At 42.2% G+C, this 20,204-nt stretch overlaps 1 protein-coding gene across 8 annotated transcripts in view; it reads left to right on the plus strand.

The window, feature by feature from the left end:
• The window catches only part of RHOBTB1 (Rho related BTB domain containing 1), a 120,373-nt gene that overhangs the window by 77,554 nt on the left and 22,615 nt on the right, over positions 1-20,204 (plus strand). For 7 of the 8 annotated variants that reach the window (XM_077778550.1, XM_077778552.1, XM_077778551.1 and 4 more), the window contains 2 exons: positions 5,595-5,796; positions 6,154-6,257. In XM_077778550.1, coding sequence (XP_077634676.1) covers positions 5,605-5,796; positions 6,154-6,257 — 296 coding nt within the window. In that variant the 5' untranslated portion in view covers positions 5,595-5,604. Of the gene's footprint in view, positions 1-5,594; positions 5,797-6,153; positions 6,258-18,717; positions 18,776-20,204 lie in introns of those variants that run through there. The other variant, XM_077778555.1, reaches the window with a different exon arrangement.

Below are 20,204 nucleotides of genomic sequence, written 5' to 3' on the forward strand. Positions count from 1 at the left end.
TGGTAGAGTACTGGCTGAGGGAATGGTATATGTAAAGGGACTGAAGCAGCAAACAACACTTAGAATTTAGGAAACCATTTTGTGTGGCAAAAGTATGCTATCACTGCTGTAAAAAGTTACCAAAAATTTAGTGGCTTAAAACAAAACAAATGTATTATCTTATAGTTCTTTTTTTAAAAATTTTAATGTCTTTATTTTATTTTGAGAGACAGAGACAGAGAGCAAGCAGGGGAGGGGCAGAGAGAGAGGAAGACACAGAATCTAAAGCAAGCTCTGAGCTGTCAGCACAGAGCCCGACGCGGGGCTCGAACCCACAGACTGTGAGATCATGACCTGAGCTGAAGTCAGATGCTTAACTGACTGAGCCACCCAGGTGCCCCTTATCTTATACTTCTGGAGGTGCCCCTTATCTTATAGTTCTGGAGGTTAAAAATCTGAAATGGGTTTCATTGGGCTAAAATTAAGATGTTGGTAGGCTGTGTTCCTTCTGGAGGCTCTAGGAGAAAACTCTGTCTCCTTCCTTTCTCAGCTTCTAGAGGTCGTGTACACTCCTTGGTTTATGGCCCTTGCCTGAGTCTTCAAAGCCAGCAATATAGCATCTTCACATATCTCTCTGACTCTGATCTTCCGCCTCCCTCTGTATGAAAGAACCTGAGAGATTGCATTGGGCCTTCCCAGGCGATGCGGAATGAGCTCCTTATAATAAAGTCAGCAGACAAGCAACCTTCATTCCACCTGCTACCCTCTTTCCCCATGCCATGTAACAGAACCTATTCACAGATCCCAGAGATTAGGACATGAACATCTTTGAGAGATTATTATTATTATTCTGCATACCACACATGCAATACAAGATGCTGAGAATGATGGTGAAGAGAAAATTGGCATGATCCATCAACCCTAGGTAGAAAAGATCATCCAGGGGTGCCCGGGTGGCTCAGTTGTTTAAGTGTCCAACTTCAACTCAGGTCATGATCTCACAGTTTGTGGATTCGGGTCCCATGTCAGGCTCTGTGCTGATAGCTCAGAACCTGTACTCTGCTTTGGATTCTGTATGTGTATCTCTCTCTGCCCACTCCCTTGCTCATGATAACAAATCATCCCAAAATTTGGTGGTTTACAACAATAATCTATACTTTCTCCTGATTCTGTAGGTTGGCTAGGTGATTCCTTAGCTGGGCTCACTCACAACTTCATTCAGCTGGAAAGTTGGCTGTGCTAGAGGATTCAGGTAGCCTCACACTATATGGCGTCTGGTGAAGGCATCAGCAGAGCTATCTCGGTTATTCTCACTGGGAATTCTCGTCTCCTGTAGGGCTAGGCCAGCTTCCTCAGAGGACAGCCTCAGGACAGCATTCCAACAGCATGAGGGTTGAGCTGCAGGCCTCCTGGAGACCCTTACTCTGGAACGCACACAGCATCACCACCACATTCTTTTGCATTGGGCCATGCAGTCACAAGGCTGGCTCAGATTCTAGAAGAAGGGGAACAGATTCCGGCTCCTGATGGGAGTTGCTGCCACACCCACATTTCACCCAGCACAGGCTATAAAGATAGGACTTTTTCTTTGAGAGTAGGATTTTGAAACTTGAGATTTCAGGGGTAAAATGTTTCTGGATGACAACATCCAGCACACGACCAAAAGCATGAATGGCTCAAGTAGAGTGTTGGGAAGGTTGGGTGCTATAGTGTGGGATGCATCGCCTTGTGGACCTTCAGGAGAGACCTGAAGTCTGGAAGGTGACAGTAATCATGGCATGGGCTCGCAGGGCCATTTGACAGCCAGGAGGTCATGACCACAGTCTCTAAACAGCCTGCTGATGGTGGGCACCAGCACCCAGGGGGCAGCCGCCCTGGGCCAACTCACCAAGTCCTCACTCCCCACCTGCCACATTGTCTTGTTCACTGGCCAGTTCTAAACAAACTCAACTGCTTTCGATGTCCACAATGTGCAGGTATGTCCTGAAGCACTTAATGATCAGCATCCATTTCCCAAGGATTCAGAAAAAGTATGAAATGAAGTTAAAGTCAGTTTTGAGTAAGATTACAAAGCTGCCATGGTAACAGATTACCAGTGTCAGCCCTTTCTAGCTTTTACTTTTATACTTTCTTTGTCTCCTCAGATATGTATCTAAAGGCATAAGGATATCTGCACTGATCAGCAGGATTCATGGTGGTGAAATATATTAACAGTGTTAAATGAATAATGTTTATTGCTCTCATTCTAGGTAAATGAAAGTCAGAAACCAGATAGTCATTAACCAGATGGTCCTAAGAGCTCATTCACCCATAGGAGTGCTAGGTATGAATAAATTAGAGCCCATAACAAATAAAGAAGGATAATATTGCATATTTTTATAATTATTGTAACTTAATATTTGTTTATGTGTGAAGAATGAACAGTTTACAATATACATGTAGCCTGCATTTACATCCTTGGTGGTAACTTCATACACCTCAAATGATTTCTAAATTACCACAAAATCAAATTTCTACCCCAAATAAAAGATTTTCAGTATTTGGATATCCAGAAAACCCTTCCTGGAAATTGCACGTCTAGGGCGAGGGAGCTGGGCTACGAGTGTTTACTTCTGCCCTGCCTTTTACTTCCTTTCCATGTTGTCCCTTTTGTATGGGGTTTAGCACCTTTGGCAGTCACTTGGGTTTTGAGCAGATTGCTAGAGATTAGAGGACCCGTGGATGTTATTCTCACCTTTGACACAGAAGTTCTTTTTAGGACTGTGCATGAGATGTGTCTATAAACAAGTAATGAAATTTTTGTAATCATAGCCTTAATATAAAAGCAGGAGAGCTTTCATCCCCTTCAAAGTAGTCTTCTGTAAAAGCTACACAGCTCTTCTACCAGTGCTTTCATGATTCAAATTATTTGGGGGATTCTTTTGGGGGGGCTGGTCTCAAAGCTTGTTTGCAAGCTGACAAGAAAACCAACTGTGTGTTTTTGTGTGTCCATTTCCGTTTTGACTAAATCTAAATGTTCCCCAAATTTCAAGGATTGGCTCTTCTTGAAAATTTTACTTTCCAAAGAGTAAGATTTCCTACCACTTAGGATGATGAAAATAATATACTTCAGTTTCCAGCATTGTGAGGCTCCACGCGGATCCTGTTTTTTGACACAGGGTATATACCCCACAGTAATGTCACCAGAAATGTATCAAATTTCTTATTCATAAGCAGGGTTACCATTTTTATTCTAGAAACTAGAAGTGCCCCAGGAAAATATTTCTAACCTACCTTTCCAATTCTATTATCGCTTAGCTCACTGTATCCAGCTCCCACCCAGAAGTTTCCCTGCCTTCTTGATGCAACGTCAGCTTTGCTCCCTCTTGCATTTGTGCTCGTTGTTTTTCAATGAGTTACTCTGTAATTGCTCTACTGAAATTCATCCTCTGTGTAGATCTTTGTGGTTATTAAGTTCATGATTTCGCAGCTAATCCTGGGTTTCCCCTGTTTTGTTCTCCTCAAGGCATTCACCTTCAGCACCATGATTATAATCCTGGGGGTCATGAGTGTGTCAGGCACATCAGTCAGTTCACCAAAACCTCATTACTTTGGGAGCCCGATACTGTAGTTCCCACTTAAAAGATGCAGAAGCTGAGGCTGAAAATGCAAATGCCTTGCCCAATGACAAAATGACTGGAAAATGGGGAGAGTAGGATTCAAACTCACATCTCCTCTAAGGCAGGGATTTCTCAGCCCTAGCACTGTGATGGTTGGGCCCCATTACTCCGTGTTGTGGGGGCTGTGCCTTGTATTATAGTATGTTTCAAAGCATCTATGGCTTCTCTGCCAACCCCATTGTGACAGCCAAACATGTCTCTAGACTTTGCTAAATGTTCTCTGGAAGGTATTGCAGGACCACTAATCTGATGCCAAAGTCAGGCTTTTGCCATATTATACTATGAAGTAGGGAACTAATAAAACCATAGACTAGATTTAGAAGAGATCAGTTTGAGGAGTCACCACCCATGGGTGATCATCAGAATTAAAGTTTTTCTTAAGCCTGTCTTTCTCCACTCCAGACCTTCAGAATCTGCATTTGCCAGGTGGGGCACAGATATCTGTCTATTTTAAGCCTCTCTATGGTATACGAACTACAGACCAGATCCTGACCTCACCACACATCTGTTGTTTGAATCACTCCACTCAAGTCTTGCCAAATAGTCTCCAGTCTCGGGTTCAACACCTCCTCTGATGGTGTTACAGGAGCCAGTCTCATGTTCAGATGGTCCTAAGTGGGAAAAAGGATTCGTTCTATTTAATATTCTTTCTTATGACTCTCCCTCTATACTCTTAATCTCATATTATCCAAACTATCATTTTTCTCAAATCAGTTCAATTAAACAAACATGTACTGAGCCCCTGTTATGTATCAGGCCTTATCCTGAGCAATTTCTTTACCATTAAAACTGTTACTGGCTCATTAAAAGTGACCATCCAAACCAGTTTTCTCCTGTTAATAGTAGGCTTCCTCAGAGTGCCTGAGTGGCTTGGTTGGTTAGGCATGTTACCTGTGATCTCAGCTCAGGTCTTGATCTCAGGGTTTTGAGTTCAAGGCCAGTGATGGGCTCTGCACTGGGGTGAAACCTACTTTAAAAACAAAATTTAAAAAAAAACAATAGACTTCCTCAAAAGGGCAATTATAATTCATTAAAACCTTAGAATCCCCTGGTTGGCCAGCCATCCTGCTGCTGCCAGGAAGCAGTCTACTCTCCCTTTAGGGAGGTTCCAGCTACTGGGGAAGCAGAGCTCACAGCAGCTTTTCCTCTTCCTTTTGACCCCTCACTCAGCAACCCTCTTAAACCTTTCTTGATGGTTTCAGGAAGATTCCAAACTAGCTCCTCATCCTGGTAATATCATTCTTTACCATATGCTCCAGATTTCTTGACGAAAACACAGAGAGAAAGAGAATTTTTAAAAATACTTTGCTTTATGGTGCCCCTCTTAAGAATATCATTTTATGAATTTGATTCATAAAAATAGATGAATAAATATAAATTAATTTTATTAATGTATCAAAATTCAGTTGGACAGTTTACTCATCTTTGAAGTAGGCTAATCCTCTGTGCTTGCACTTTTGAGCCTTCCCTAAGTCGCCGTGATGGTATAGAACATGCAGGAAACTGCTTTTTGGGGAGAGAGAGAGTGAGTCGTTGGGAGATTGAGATGGCATGGGCACTAATATTGCCAAGGCTACTCGTGCCCCAGTGTCTAAGGTTAAACCTGCAAGTGACTGGTCTCTTTAGTGGGTCAACATGAGTAGCTAGTGAACTATAAATGTGTGCCAGCACTCTCACTTGCCTGGATGGATTTTCAGTAGGCAGGTTGTGTTTAGAGAAAACCAAGGAGAAAATAACATGTTAACCGGCATAAACCGTTCGGGGTCAAAATAACAATCTGGCTGTGTTTTTGCACTTGTGAGAGACATAAATAGAAAACCTGAGTTTCAGTTAGGCTTAGTATGAACTTCCAAACTTTTTGCTTATGCTTGGGCACCTCCGAAGAAGTGCCCGGACAAAGGGGAAATAGCCTGACCCCCTCTCACCTCCGATTGCTCTGTAACTCTCTTCTTCCAGAGTTTTATAAATGGACACTGACATGGACTACGAAAGACCCAACGTTGAAACCATCAAGTGTGTGGTTGTGGGAGACAACGCCGTGGGGAAGACACGCTTGATCTGTGCCAGAGCGTGTAATACGACGCTAACACAGTATCAGCTGCTGGCCACCCACGTGCCTACCGTGTGGGCGATTGACCAGTACCGAGTGTGCCAGGAGGTAAGACGTACAGAGTTTCTTTAGGCTCCTACGGGCTCATCACTGCTATTGCCAGTCAGATTTTAAAAGGGAATAGGGGTAATTTGTGCACGCAAGAGAAAGCTTATGTTTTTAGTACCACAAGAGAAAACAAAAGTGAAATGCAAACTCAGGAGTATGGCTACAGTATCTTGAATGAGGAGGGTTTGAGTCATGTGATTCCAGGAGGAGAATTAGGACTTCGCTCAAGTCCTGTAAGATGAAATGACGAAACTAAAGGCAAGTGGGTCAAGGAAGATTTGAGGAGTCTCACCTGGATGTCCTCTCCTGAGGAGCCTCTGAATGACACTGAGCAGGACTGCGCTCTCTCCCCTGCAGGTCCTGGAGCGTTCCCGGGATGTGGTTGATGAAGTGAGCGTTTCTCTCAGGCTTTGGGATACTTTTGGCGATCATCACAAAGACAGGCGTTTTGCATATGGCAGGTAAACCAAGACCAGGGCAGTGTGCTTGAGCCTGAGTACAATTTCCTTTCCCAAGCTGACGGCTGTTTCATAGGTCAACAAAAGCCACATCCCATGGCCTTGAAATGTGAGTGTTGGGTTCTGCACTGTGTTTAAGAAAAAAGAAAAATATGGCATTGTTTTCTGATGTTAAGAAAAGCAGTCTGCCTTGATGCTAGGTCCCTCCCAAGAAGTCCCTCATTTGAAACCACCAGTGTTAGCCAAACTGGGATGATTGCTAGAAGTTTCTGGTGTGCTCTCCTCCTCTGGCTGCTTTGATGGAAGGTTTCCTGAATGGTACTTTATTTACCTTTTTCTAAAATGTTTTAAGTTATTTTAGCACTTGGCCACCCCACTTCAGAAGGTCTCTTTGGTCTTTTTCTGACCATATTAGTGGAGTCTGATGTTTTTTTGCTTTGGGCTTTGTTATCTGAAAAGTCTATTATTTTTATTTGAAGGTCATTTTAAAAAAGAAAGAAAAATACCTCTGAAATCCTTCACAAGGCACGTTTCCAAAATGAACGGAAGCACTAAAGTCTATTTTACATTAAAAATCAAGCAAAATTCCAGAAGAAGGAAAAACCAAGTGAAATCCCTCTAGTAAATCTAGAAGGACATTAATAAGACTAGGAACGTGGTCAAAGTGCCTTAAAATATTTAGCAACTTCTTCTTCCACCATAACTTAAGGTCTTTCTCTTGATGAATGTGTTATAAGCTATCAAAACCCAGATAAGGAAGAGATTTTCTTACCTCTTAATTGTAAATTAACACGTTTTATCTTAAGTTTAGAATTTAGGTGTCATGGATCAGTTGTCCCTCATTAACCTCAAATGTCCTGTTACCTTGCAGGATTGGATTAGGCATATACTCCAAGCACACGAATTACTCCTTGGCATTGAGATAAGCATTTCTGAAAGCACCTCTATTCCTTTTATTTTTTTTTTTTTAACGCTTATTCATTTTTCAAAGACAGAGAGACAGAGAGCGAGCAGGGGTGGACAGAGAGAAAGGGAGATAGAAACCAAAGCAGGCTCTAGTCTCTGAGCCGTCAGCACAGAGCCTGATGCGGGGCTTGAACCCAAGAACCCTGAAGTCATGACCTGAGCCAAAGTCGGATGCTCAACTGACTGAGCCACCCAGGCCCCCCACATCTCTGTTTCTTCAAGCCGGTAGCTCTCTAAGGCTCTGAGCAGACTTTATTGGCACTTATCCGCGTGGTCTGAACTACTCAATAAACTGCTGAAAGGGTTTGTCCTATTCCTGAGAGGTTCACAGCCTGAGAGAATCTGCCACTTAGACCAGCTTGTTCGTGGGGACTCAGAAAGGGGAATATGGCAAGTAAAACATCAATGTTAATGTCCCCTTGGTAATGAGGACTTTTGAGGTTAATTTCCAGGGTTGTAGATACTTTTAATCTCCTTGAATATCCTGCTTTATCATTTTTTTTCTTTCCATGGTGTATTTGATTCTTATATTAGTTGCGATTTTGTGGTTTTTCTTTTGTCCAATTATTCCACACATACAAACAATAATAATAAAGTGTCATTTAAAGACCATACAGTCGGATTTGCAATATCTACGGTTGTAAGAAAGTATCATAAAATGATGATTTTAAGTAAAGTAAAGGTGGATGTGATGGATTTCTGTGGACATTTTGTACCCTCCCTTCCAAAAAGCTGTCTGAAGATGATGGGCCTAGAGATGAGCTTACTGAGGTTTTAGGTTTAACTGCTCTGGACCATTTCACTGGCTCAGTGGCATTTTGCCACTGGAATGTTGTGCAGTTGAAAAAAATGAGTTTTAACTTGGCCCCACAATATAACGTTTATCTTTGAGTAATAGAAGGGCTGCTTCACTGTTGTATGAGATTCCTGCTGAGGATTGATTTAATGGCATGATGGCCTTCACAGATCTCACACTGACAGGCATCCACACTGGGTCTCGTCCAGCTCCCAGTGTGTCTGGAGCCACTTCACCACGTGCCAGGCCTGTGTTTGTTTACGCCCAACAAAAACAGGCCGCTCTTTCATGTGACCGCATCAGTTCAGACTGCATCGTTCTGCTCCCTTGTCTGTCATGCTTGCTTCTTTCTATCAGCTGTAACCTCCTCCCCCTTTGATGGAAACAGGATGTGTTTTCCAAGCCAAGTTTGATTCTCCAAACGACACAGAAGGGCTTCAGGAAACACTCCCATGTTTCTGACCCAGCCCTCCATGGGCCTTGCTTTATGTGCATGTTTGTACCTTGTATTTCCTCTGTCGTCTCCTATTCTCCACAGCCTTACAGGGGGCCTGCCACAGATTGCACTGTGGGTAAAGAACAAAAACCAGAGCTATTCTGCCTCAGCCTCCAGCATGTATCTGTAAATACTAAATATTATGCAATTCCACATTGATATAACACCAAAAAATTGCATTTTGTGGACAAGTCTGATAGTGATAGAAGTTCCTTTGACTTGGTATAAGGTTCTGGTCACTGTATTTCATTGCTTTGCAAGAGCTGATTAATTTCTCAATCACTTCCACTTTTAGCTTGTGTTATTCGTGAAGGAAAAAAATCCTAGGTACAATTTCTGACAATCCATTTGGTTTACAAACCTGCTTTTTGACAGATGTTTCATACTGTACTTGGTGTGAATGACAAGTCAGTGGGATGTGATATATTCCTTATACCTGGAAGTACGTTTGGAACCTCTTTAAAATAATTCATGTGATTCTTTTGGTGACAGTAAGAGAAACCAGAGTTATACCAAGATGCCTTAGGCCTCGTCTTCAGTGTCCTCTGCCCCTGAGGACCACAGTGGTTAATAAGTTGTCCCCTCAAACATTGTCTGGTATGGATAGACTGTGCTTGCAGCATGGATCCTGGGGGCCATGGTGGCGTCGGTCTGCCTACTAGAATTTGCAATTTTCCTAGTATGGTATAACTACAAGCAGAAGGGTGTTAATCTTTCAACCCATTTTTCAACCAACTGAAATAATAGCTCCAATTTATCAAAGGCTTATATGTGCCAGTCAAATTATTAGGTGCCTTGCCAACATTTCAGTTAATCCTTTCAGGAACCCTAGAAGGCAGAGATTATCTCTGTGCTACAGGGGAGGACAGAGCTGAGTTCTTTTACTCTGTAACTCATCCAAGAGTGAGTTTCAGAGGCAGATTCCAACCCACCTCTGCCTGAGTCCTGGCTCCCACTCTTCCTTCTGTACCAAGCTACCTCAGCCTCATTTTAAACAGATGCAGCTGCAACCCACCCCCACACCGATGAACCAGGTGTCTCTGCTCTTCCATATTTGTGCAAAGGCTTAAGAAGGGCCTCACAAGGTCATCTAGGTGACACCTTTTCTTCAGGAAGGGAAATCAGTGATCTGAGAAAAAATACTGAGTATGGGAGTCCTTCTATGGATGGAGAGGGACGGCACAGTGGCCTCAGCACCACTTCACACATTTGGAATCCGTCAAACCCGGTCTTGTCTGGAGTGAATGACTCTAACTCTCTTGCAGCCTTTCTTCCCACCACCTACTTTCTACCCACTTTGGGTGAACTTTTGAAGCCCTTTTCTGGATCTTTTAAAATATCAAGAACAAAACTGTACGTAGCAATCAGGACTGTGATCAGCTGCCCTTTTCTGGCAAGAAAACTGCCTCTTTTTAAAGGGCTGTCACTCTGGGGGTACCTGGATGGCTCAGTTGATTGAGCATCTGAGTTTTGATTTTGATTTAGGTCATGATCCCAGGGTCATGGGATCAAGCCCCACATCAGGCTCCATGCTGAGAATAGAGCCTGCTTAAGATTCTGCCTCTCTCTCCCTCTCCTCTCCTCACACACACTCTCTCTCTCCCTCTCTAAAATAATAAAGTAGGGGTGCCTGGGTGGCTCAGTCGGTTAAGCGTTCGACTTTGGCTCAGGTCATGATCTCGCGGTTCGTGGGTTCAAGCCCCGCGTCGGGCTCTGTGCTGACGGCTCAGAGCCTGGAGCCTGCTTCAGATTCTGTGTCTCCCTGTCTCTCTGACCCTCTCCTGCTCATGCTGTCTGTCTGTCTCTCTCTCAGAAATAAATAAAGCATTAAAAATTAAAAATAAAATAAAATAAAATAATAAAGTAAAGGGGTATCACTCCCAGTTTTTCTCCCAAACTATTATAAGAATGAAATGTCTACAATTAGGCACTAAAAATGGAGACAAGGAGGGTGGATTCTGCCTTTCAACAGGACGTCTGGGCCCCCGCCCCTCTCCCATAGTCACCCCACACATAAATAATTACAAACTTTGTTTCCTTTCCTTGAAAACCTCCAGCATTGATCTGTCCCAGGATCAGATAACCTTCAAACACATCATAAAGCTTGTGGTGCTGGAGGTGGTGATAATAGCAGCTACAGTTTAATCAAGGCCAGGCCTGTGCCTGATGTCCACCACTTCATTCTTGTGGTGACCCTGCAAAGTAGGCTCATTTCACAGTTGAGCAAACAGGGACAGAAAGGGGCCAAGGTCAATCAGCTGGGAGAGAGAAGAACTGAAATTTTCCTGCTGGTTCTGTTAGACTCCAGAACCTATGCCTTCCCTTTCCACTGTGCTGTTGTGGCTGGTGACAAACTTACCCTAAATGTATCCCTAGTCCCATCTAATTTGTATGTTGTTCTATGTGGACACTGAAGGCCAGAGTTCTCCTTCTATCACCAGCTCTAATATGCCATTGTGCCTTGTAAATTCTTTAATGCATAACAGATAGCTTAAGTCTTTATATAGCTAAACATGAGTGCTTTCACTTTCAGTAAAACTGATACATCCAAGTAAACTTTCTGAGAGCGAGTAGAAGCCTTGGGTCCTTTATATGGCATGCTTTCTCTTTAAAAAATGAACTGAAGCATGCAGAACCTTGCCCTTACACCCCACAGTTTCTGGGCATATTTTCTGTTCAGTTGGAGCTCATTTACTAATACAGATTATTTTCACACACGGATTTTTCTCAAATGTTATTAGCTGCTATGAAAGGTACAGTATGCATTTTAAATGATAACATTAATCAGAGCCATGGTTTCTGTGTGTCTATTTAGGTAAGATAGGTCTAGTTTCATGCTGAAGGCACGTGTAATCAGATACACCATGAATACATCCCATTTTGAATGCTTGGTTGAGGCTCTTTTAAAAATTCAGGACTGGGGGTGACCAGTGTTTATGTGTTTGTCTGGGAATGGCTGTACTTGTGGTTACGAGCAAGGGGGAAAGTAGGAAATGTCTAATGTGTCTAGATAGAGTGCTTTGAATTAGCTCTTCTTGTCTGCGGCACGTTATAAATGCTGGGCCAGAAGTAACATTCTAATGGCGATTTCAGGACAGCAAAAAGCCTTTTGCACAGTGAAATATATCAAGTGGAGGTGGGCCTGGGCAAGGGCTAGGCTGAGGCAATAAGGCACTCATGTTGGACATAAAATATAAATAGTAACTTTTAAAAGATAGGATCACTGATTTTCTTTTTTCTTTCTGCTTCAAGCTCAGTATGGCTCAGTCTGGCAATGTTACAGGTCCTGACTTTATTTAATATTTTGATATTTTGTTCTTATTTTGCCTTAATTTATTTTGCCTTAATTTTGATTTTTTGTTTGTTTGTTGTTGTTCTAATATGGGGCACCTAGATTATATCGGGGGTTTTTTTTGGCACCTTACTGGATTTTGCACCTGGGATAAAAGAGTCTTAGTCACTCTCAGAACTGCTTTCACTGGAGTCTGACCCCAATGGTAGACTTGAAAATAGATAGCAAAATGGCAAAAGAAGGAAAGTTCCCAATGTGTGTACTGTATGGAAAAGTAACTCAGACCACGCTTCTAAACGTAGACACAAAGAAATCTAGGAAAATTATTACAACCTCTGTCCTAAAGTCCTGGGTCCTGCTGTGGCCTAAAGAACTAAGGTTTGCCTGGGTAGAAAGACCAGGGAGCCTGGGTAGCTCAGTCGGTTAAGCGTCCAACTTCAGCTCAAGTCATGATCCTGTATCTTGTGAGTTTGAGCCCCGGGTCAGGCTCTGTGCTGACAGCTCAGAGACTGGAGCCTGCTTCAGATTCTGTGTCTCCCTCTCTGTCTGCTCCTCCCCCACTCACCCTCTGTCTCTCTCTGTCTTTTAAAAATGAATAAATCTTTTTTTAAAAAATAGAAAAAACATACAATAGAAAGACTTAGAAGAATAGCTAGCTAGACCCCAAAACAGGAATCGTTGTTCCCTAAGAGGCTGAACTAAACTGCAAGTTTGAGTATGCCCACACATGCTGGCTGTTCTGATGTCTGGGTTCTAGGGAGAGGTAAATCAGCACATCTCAGCCAGGCCCTGGGTGATTATAAAGCAGGTGCTCCTCAAGCCATGCTTTGGTAAGCACTACCATGGAATCATCATGATTATCATGCTCTTTACTGAACCTCAGCCAAGAGGGAAGAATCTCTTAAAGATGAGAGACAGATTTTAAGTGAAGGAAACCAGAGGAAAGGAACACATACTGTGTGATTCCATGTCTATAAAATTCTGAAAATGCAATCCAGGGTGATAGGAAGTAGATCACTGGCTGCCTGGGAAAGGGATGAAGAGGGTGGAAAACTTGAGAGGTGATGAAAGTGTTTGGAATTTTGATAGAGATGATAGTATTGGGGTGCTACTGTAAGTCAAAACTAATCAAACTGAACACTTTAAGTCTGCAAGGTTTATTATATTTAAGCTGTATCTCAAATATTTTTTTAAAATACAAATATTTTTATGAACAAAGTAATCTATGATATGTGAAGAATTGTGCATGTTAGACAACATATGTTTTAATTTATAGAACTTAGAGTTAATTCTCACTGAAAATACAAATTCTCACTGAAAAGTGAACTTAGGGGAGGAAATGGGACCAGATCCTGAATAGATTACTATGGGAAACGGGATGGTTCTAGAATCTCAAGGCTCAAGGATGAAACACTATCAAATTGTTCCCAAATCATTTTTCCTTTTCCCAGAAATAAGCCCTCAGCTATATGGATCAGAGTCTGACCAAGTGGCCTGTGTCTTAGGCTGTGGTTATGTTTGTATCTTTTTCTAAGAAGATACATTAGACCAGGTACCCTGGGTTAGCTGACCCCAAGTTCCCTGAAAGTTTTCTATTTCTCTGTTTCTCCATGAAGCAGTAACAATGTAGTCTTTTGTAGTTGGTTCAGTCTAGAATTGGAGGGTGCAATGAGAACCAGTGGAATATACAGATGACCTTGTCCATTTTGTACGCAGTCACCCTGGCTAAGAATCAGGTGCAGAGCTGCAGGAGGAGTGTCCTTTCCCTGGGTGAGATAGCTGCACGTCAGATATGAGACTCCACTCTGGTTTGTTTCTCTGGACTGAGTCCCCAGCCTGCCTGTCCAGCCTCGTGTCTTGCTCCAGACATACCAATATTTGTAGTTCTGTGTGCTCTGTAGTCTCTCTGTCCACAGACATGCATCACCTCCATATAGAAATTACACCCCCACCTTCCTATTCTTTACCTACTTAATTACCGCAATGATACTAAGACTTTAGAACAAGAGCCACAAATTCCCAGACGTCCCCTCCAAACTCTCCCCCACTCCCTGTCACCTTCAGAATCCAAGTGAAATGTCTCTCCTTACGTTTCTCAAGACTCCTTGGCAAGTGCCTCTCATCGCCATGATCACACCGCTTGAAAATTGGCTCCTTCATCATCTTCTTCAGTTGCCTTATGCTATTACTCCTACTGTCTGTAGAGCAGGAATTTTGTCTGTCTACTTTGTGTCTCCAGTGCCTGAGCCTGACACATAGTAGGGGTTTAATAAATGTTAGTTGAATAAGTGCACGATCTGTCAATCCGTCTTATACGTGGCAGGCTCTTCGAAGGCATTTACAAGGAAATGCCATTGTAACAAACTCCAAACTATTTCACTAGGTTGAATTTTATGTTTGCACTTTTATAGTAAGAATCACAAATCATGTACCAATGTGAAGGTGATGAAGATGGAAAACATGCGTGCCTACCGTCTTCTTAACGAATGAGCAAATGAAAAGATGAGCTGGGAGATGAGATAGGCCAGGAGAAAAAGGCGACAAGTACGCTGAGTCACACGCTGAAACCCACCTTTTCCCCACAAATATTTTTAGATTTGTGAATTATTTTTGTAAAGCCTTGTTTGAATGAGTATTCTTAAACAGAAAATTACTTATATTGGTACTAACGATTTTCCAGCTATAAGTTGTTTGTCCTCTGAGTGTTATTTCCAAGATCCTTATAAGAATCAGATTTTAGGGGCACCTGGATGGCTCAGTCAGTTAAGCGTCTGACTTTGGCTCAGGTCATGATCTCACAGTTCGGTTTGTGGGATCAAGCCCCACATTGGACTCTGTACTGACAGCTCAGAGCCTGGAGCCTGCTTTCTTTGGATTCTGTGTCTCCCTCTCTCTCTCTCTGTCCCTCCTCCACTCATGCTCTCTCTCTTACTCTCTTTCAAAAATAAACACTATAAAAAACTTTTTAAAATAATCATATTTTTAAACTTATTTATTTATTTATTTATTTATTTTAAATCCATTTGCCCAAAGATGAGGGCAGCAAGTAGAAAAATTGAAGGTGGATTATTACTGCTTTGTGCTTAACCAATAAACAAACAAACAAACAAACAAACAAAAATGCATTAGACTAAATGCATACAAAAGATTCAAAAACCTAAATGTGGTGGAAATGTATAGATTCTGCACTAAAACACTAAAACACTCAAACATAGGATTGCCGGGAGGCCAAGTCATCTGGCCAACAGAAAATATGCGGTGCCCTGTACCACCCCCGACCTGCTGTCCCACACTGTCCTTCCTGCTCTGAACTGGTAAACCTTGTATTATGACCAGAAGACAAAACGTCAGAAAGCTGGGATTTCTTTGTCCAGCTGAGCCCTGTCCCCAGGATGGATTTGTCCTTGAAAATAGCAGTGTCAAATGAGATAGCAACAGGACTTGATTGATGACTGGGGTCGCTCATGTTCCAGGACCTAGACAGATACTGGCTGCTGCCCAAACACTGGTCACGCGGCTAGGAAAGATAGCCCAGAAAAGCACTGATGGCCTCAAAAGGTGCCATAGAGATATGAATAATGAGGCCGCTGGGATAGGTAAGGAGAATAGGACACATGCATTGTGGGGCACCTGGGTGGCTCAGTCGGTTAAGCGTCCAGCTTCAGCTCAAGTCATGATCCTGTATCTTGTGAGTTTGAGCCCCGTGTCAGGCTCTATGCTGACAGCTCAGAGCCTGGAGCCTGCCTTGGATTCTGTGTCTCCCTCTCTCCCTGCTCCCCTGCTCATGCTGTCTCACTCTCTCTCTCTCAGAAATAAAGAAAACATTAAAAAATTTTTTTAAAAAAAGGACACATGCATTGTTCAGTGTATTAATGTCTTGTGTTCTGCCTTCTTTTTACCTTTTTTTCTATTACTATTTAATAACTGCAAGCTTGACCAGTTGGATCAAATAATAGCTGTTTTTGTTAACTTTTCATCAGTTGGTGATGTTTCTATACTAGAATATTTTGATGAGGAAATATATTTCAGCATGTACAGTTTTTCCTTTTAAATTAGGTGGTAAGAAAAATGAGACTGTTGAGTAATTCTGCAATGTCTTCCAAAGATGATTCTGTTACTAGCTTTCAGCAGTTACATTTCAATTAGGGACAGAGCTGGTACACCAAAAGGGAAACATCTCTTGATGAGAATGTGTTGCCATTCTTATTGGCTGCAACATACAAAATATATCCTGTGGTGACTTTTGAACCCGTGATCATGTTTGTCAGACCATAATTGGTACTGTAAAGTTTACAGAACATTTTCACAGATATGTTTCTTAGTGAACTTTATCAACAGTTCTATCAGTGACTTTTAATATTGGCCATTCGTTAGGTTTCCAAAATCATTCCACCACTTTATTCTCCCCCTGGAGCCCCAGTGTCCCAGCCTAGATATCAGAAGGACAAAGTGCTGAATTACAGAAAGATAAACCAAATTAGCAGATTGTCTTTTCAATTTATCACCTTGGCTATCTTTCTATCTTATTGATTTTTTTTAGTGTTCGCTATGTTTTTTCTTTTTAAAAAAACAAGATGGTCTGTGAAATAGAGTGTGTTCCCTTCAGCCTTAATTCTGTGTAACACAGAAATTAATGGGTTTAAACTAACCTGCCTGCTTCTTTACATTTCCTTTACTTCTGGACATTATCTAATTTCATGAAGAGAGCATTAATATGTTGTTATCCCAGTGTTATAAAAGTATCCAATTATATGGGGTAAGTGGATTTTTTAGATAAATTCCAATAATTAAAAATAAATATTAACTGCTTAATCTCCACTGTATACCAGAGATATTATATGGCTGTCTTTCAGCAGTAATTGTCTGAAGAAATATAATAGCTCACATACTGTTTTCATTCTTTATTAAAATGTATTCCATAACTGACTTACTCTAGGCTTGAACTCCCTTCTTTTAGTTGTTAGGACTGCAAACACATTTGCATCTACATCTTTTATCCTTCAATATCTAGAAAGCCGTTTTACTTGATAAACAGTCATTGGGAGCCTCTTTTGTCACACACTGTGTAATATATACACAAGGGAAGAGGAACTAATAGCAACGGAACAAAGTCCCCGAAGAAGCAACTCGAGGTACAGCAGGGAGACAGCAACATAAATAATTACAGCTCAGGGTTAGAGATGCTGAACTACAGATGTCAGCACCAGGAACAGGAAAGACAGAGCCGCTCAGGGCAAGCACTCTAGCATCATCCCTGACTCCACTTGGGCATACATATCTCACACTCGGTCCTTCAGCAAACCCTGCTGGCTCACCGCTGCGCATATATATGGAATGCAGCCACCTCTCACCATCTGCACTGCTCCCAGGGCAAAGTCCAATCACCTCTCTTGGGTTTGTTACGTCTCCACTGGTCCTATCCTTCTGCCTTTTTCCCTGACACTCTCCACCACCACCACCCGTTGAAACGTAAATTATGACATTCTGCTTTAAAAAAAAAACAAAACAAAACAAAAAAAAACATCAGTCCACCAGTTCATTCAAAATAAGAGCCAGAGCCCATGAGACCCTCCCTACCTTGGTCCAGCATTGCCTTCCTGAGCTCAGTTCTTGCTGTTTCCTCCCTCATCCAAGGGAGACATCCTGCCCCAGGGCCTTTGCATGAGCTGTTTCCTTTTCCACAAGGCTCTTCCCTCAGATAGCAGCATGTTAGCTCCGTCACTTCCTCAGGTCTTTCCTGAAATGAGGCCTTCCCTGGGCAGCTCATTCCAAAAGCAACTTCTGCTCCCTAATATTTCTGTCCCTCTTCATTTATGTTCTGCTTGGCACTTGTCAGTACCTAACACACCACCTAGATTACATATTTTTCTTGCTTATTGCCTCTGTCCTCCACTAAGACATGAGCATGGTGATGAGCACAAGGGCAGTATCTTTATCTGTATCTTTAACTAATTGTTGTGTCCTCAGTGTCTAGAAGAGTGCCTGATACATCGTGCATTGTTGGTTAATATTGCTGAGAGAAATGATTGCTTATTGCTATTGGATAAGTGAGATGGGACAAGTCCTTGTACCTTTATGAATTCATAGAGGATTGCTGAGAGGTCTGCGTAAAGTCCCTTTACCCTTTAGCTTCACACTTTCTTGTGTGATGGAATTATCTTGCTGGTTTACATAGTTTCATTTCAAAAGAGTTAGTAGGAAGATTAATCCCAGAGACCTCCTATCTGGCATTCAGGCTGATATGGAGGCTTTCTTGTATCCACAGCTAGTCTTGCTCTCAGGAGGAAACATGAACAGTACAGGAAAGAAGTACCTCCATCATTTCTCTTCAGGGAAAGCCAAAGAGGAATGAAAATGAGAGGTGTTTTGGGGAAGGAATTTATTACCACAATTTCACTTTCTCCTGTTAAGCAAGCTTTTTTTTTTATGCCAATGCGTCCTATTCTCACTGACCAGGAATTAAATAAGATTTCTTCTAATAAATTGCTTGTGCTTCACCCAATTTCCCATGCATTCAACTTTTTCTGATGATTGTATGAGATTTAAGAATATACTAGAGGGAGCATAGATTGCCAACTATGGAAAATGGTTATAGAGTGAAAAATACCCAGTTTCTATTGGATGGTAACCCACAACCTTCTGTGGTAAGGCCAGTGCCCCTGTGATATTTGTATCAAGATAGAAGAACCAACCATTCTTAAGACTCAAGGTTTATCTGTCTCAGGGTTTGGTGGCATTGGCAGGATGCTGATATGGCTTTCCTGCACTTAAGAGCGTGCATTGCTTTGGCTACTCAGTTTTGGAGGGTGGGGGAAGACTGGTTTACAATGTTGCTTCCTAATAAACATGCAGTTGTGGGCTTAGAATAAATAGTTGCGCATGCTAATCACTCCCAAATCTGGATATATTTCAGGGTGTTTTGACAGTTTTCCCCACATAACATCTGTACTTAAGAAGCCTCACTGCTATTGGTAAAGTATTGACTTGATTTCTCTGCTCACATCCAGGGCACTGCATGGTCCTGCCCTGCTCTCCCCAGATCCCTTGCCAGGCGCTCCCTCACAGACCTCTCCATCTTCCATGAGTATGAGCTTACAGAGCCATTCATCTCCTGGTGGTTATGTTCACTGATCACTGACAACCCCTCTGCATCTCATACACACCGGGCTGCTTCCCTACTAAAATCCTCCAAAGCCATGTGTTACACATCCCTTTTCTCTGCCATGCTCCCAGCTGTTCTCTGCTGTTTTGATCTGTTTGCATAGCGCTGTCAGACTATATGCATGAAAGGTGTGTTGTTGACATGAATGGTTTCAAAAATGTTTCTGTAAAGAACCTACCTAGGTCGTAGGGGGAGAAGGAAGCTTGAATCCCCAAAGGAGGAGGTCAGGGACCCCTTTATGAACCTTCACTGGAAGGAGACCTGTGCTCATTGGCGAAGGAAAGAAGCCCATTTAAATATGATGATGATCTCTACCAATATTAAAAGATATAGGAGGCTTTACTCAAAAAGGAAAGAAGAAGTAGTAAAGACATATTAAAGAGGTGGGGTCCTACCTCAGAATGAAAGACTTAAAGGGGCATGTTAACAAGGACATTCTTATTGGTCCTTATAGTGTCCATCAGCAAGAGGCTCAACCAGGAATTGGCCTGTGGGAGAAGGGCATTTGGCCATTCTGCTCACAGCTATCTGGAGAACCATATGGAATCCATGAACTTTCACAATGGCCCATCAGATTGGCCTGATGTTGGGGACTTAGATAAAGGATAATTTAGGTATTTTTCCTTTACTTAACCAGATAAGAAAACGCAAGGCCCGAAGCCACCTAGCTAGACAGTGGTGGCAGACTGGAGGGGATTAGGAAAGGAAAGATAAACCAAGAAGATAAGAGCACTTGTGTGATAGGAAAGAACTTGGAAAATTCATTCGTAACAACACATTTTTTTATAGTGACTATCTACCCTTTTTCAACCACTTCTTCAAAGGATGAATTTGGTATTTCAGATTGGAAAAGCAGTGTTGCTTCTGGTTGTTTCTCTGACCTTTTCCCACCACGTTTGCTATATTTGACTGTAGACATAAAGACAGGCCTTGGGAACTTGCACGGCCTTTGCTGTTTCAAGGCTAGCTCGGGCCAAGATATCTGGGGAAGATGCCTTGTGTTCAGATTTTTTATCTTTCGTCCTTTAACAAAGATTGGCCCCAACTTTGCACACACTCCTTATGTTATCCAAATACCTTTGCCAATTTTTTACATGCTATCTTTGGCCTGGGTTCTCCTTGAAAGTTAACTGAAAAAATATGCTGTCTTGTTTGTTTAATATCTGAAGAAAAACTGTACAACTCAGGTTGGCTTTATCAGCGCAAGCATTTTTGGAGGACTTGGGCCTTTTGGGATC

This window comes from Crocuta crocuta, unplaced genomic scaffold (assembly GCF_008692635.1).
Source record: "Crocuta crocuta isolate KB4526 unplaced genomic scaffold, BGI_CrCroc_1.0 scaffold167, whole genome shotgun sequence".
Classification (NCBI taxonomy): Eukaryota; Metazoa; Chordata; class Mammalia; order Carnivora; family Hyaenidae; genus Crocuta; species Crocuta crocuta.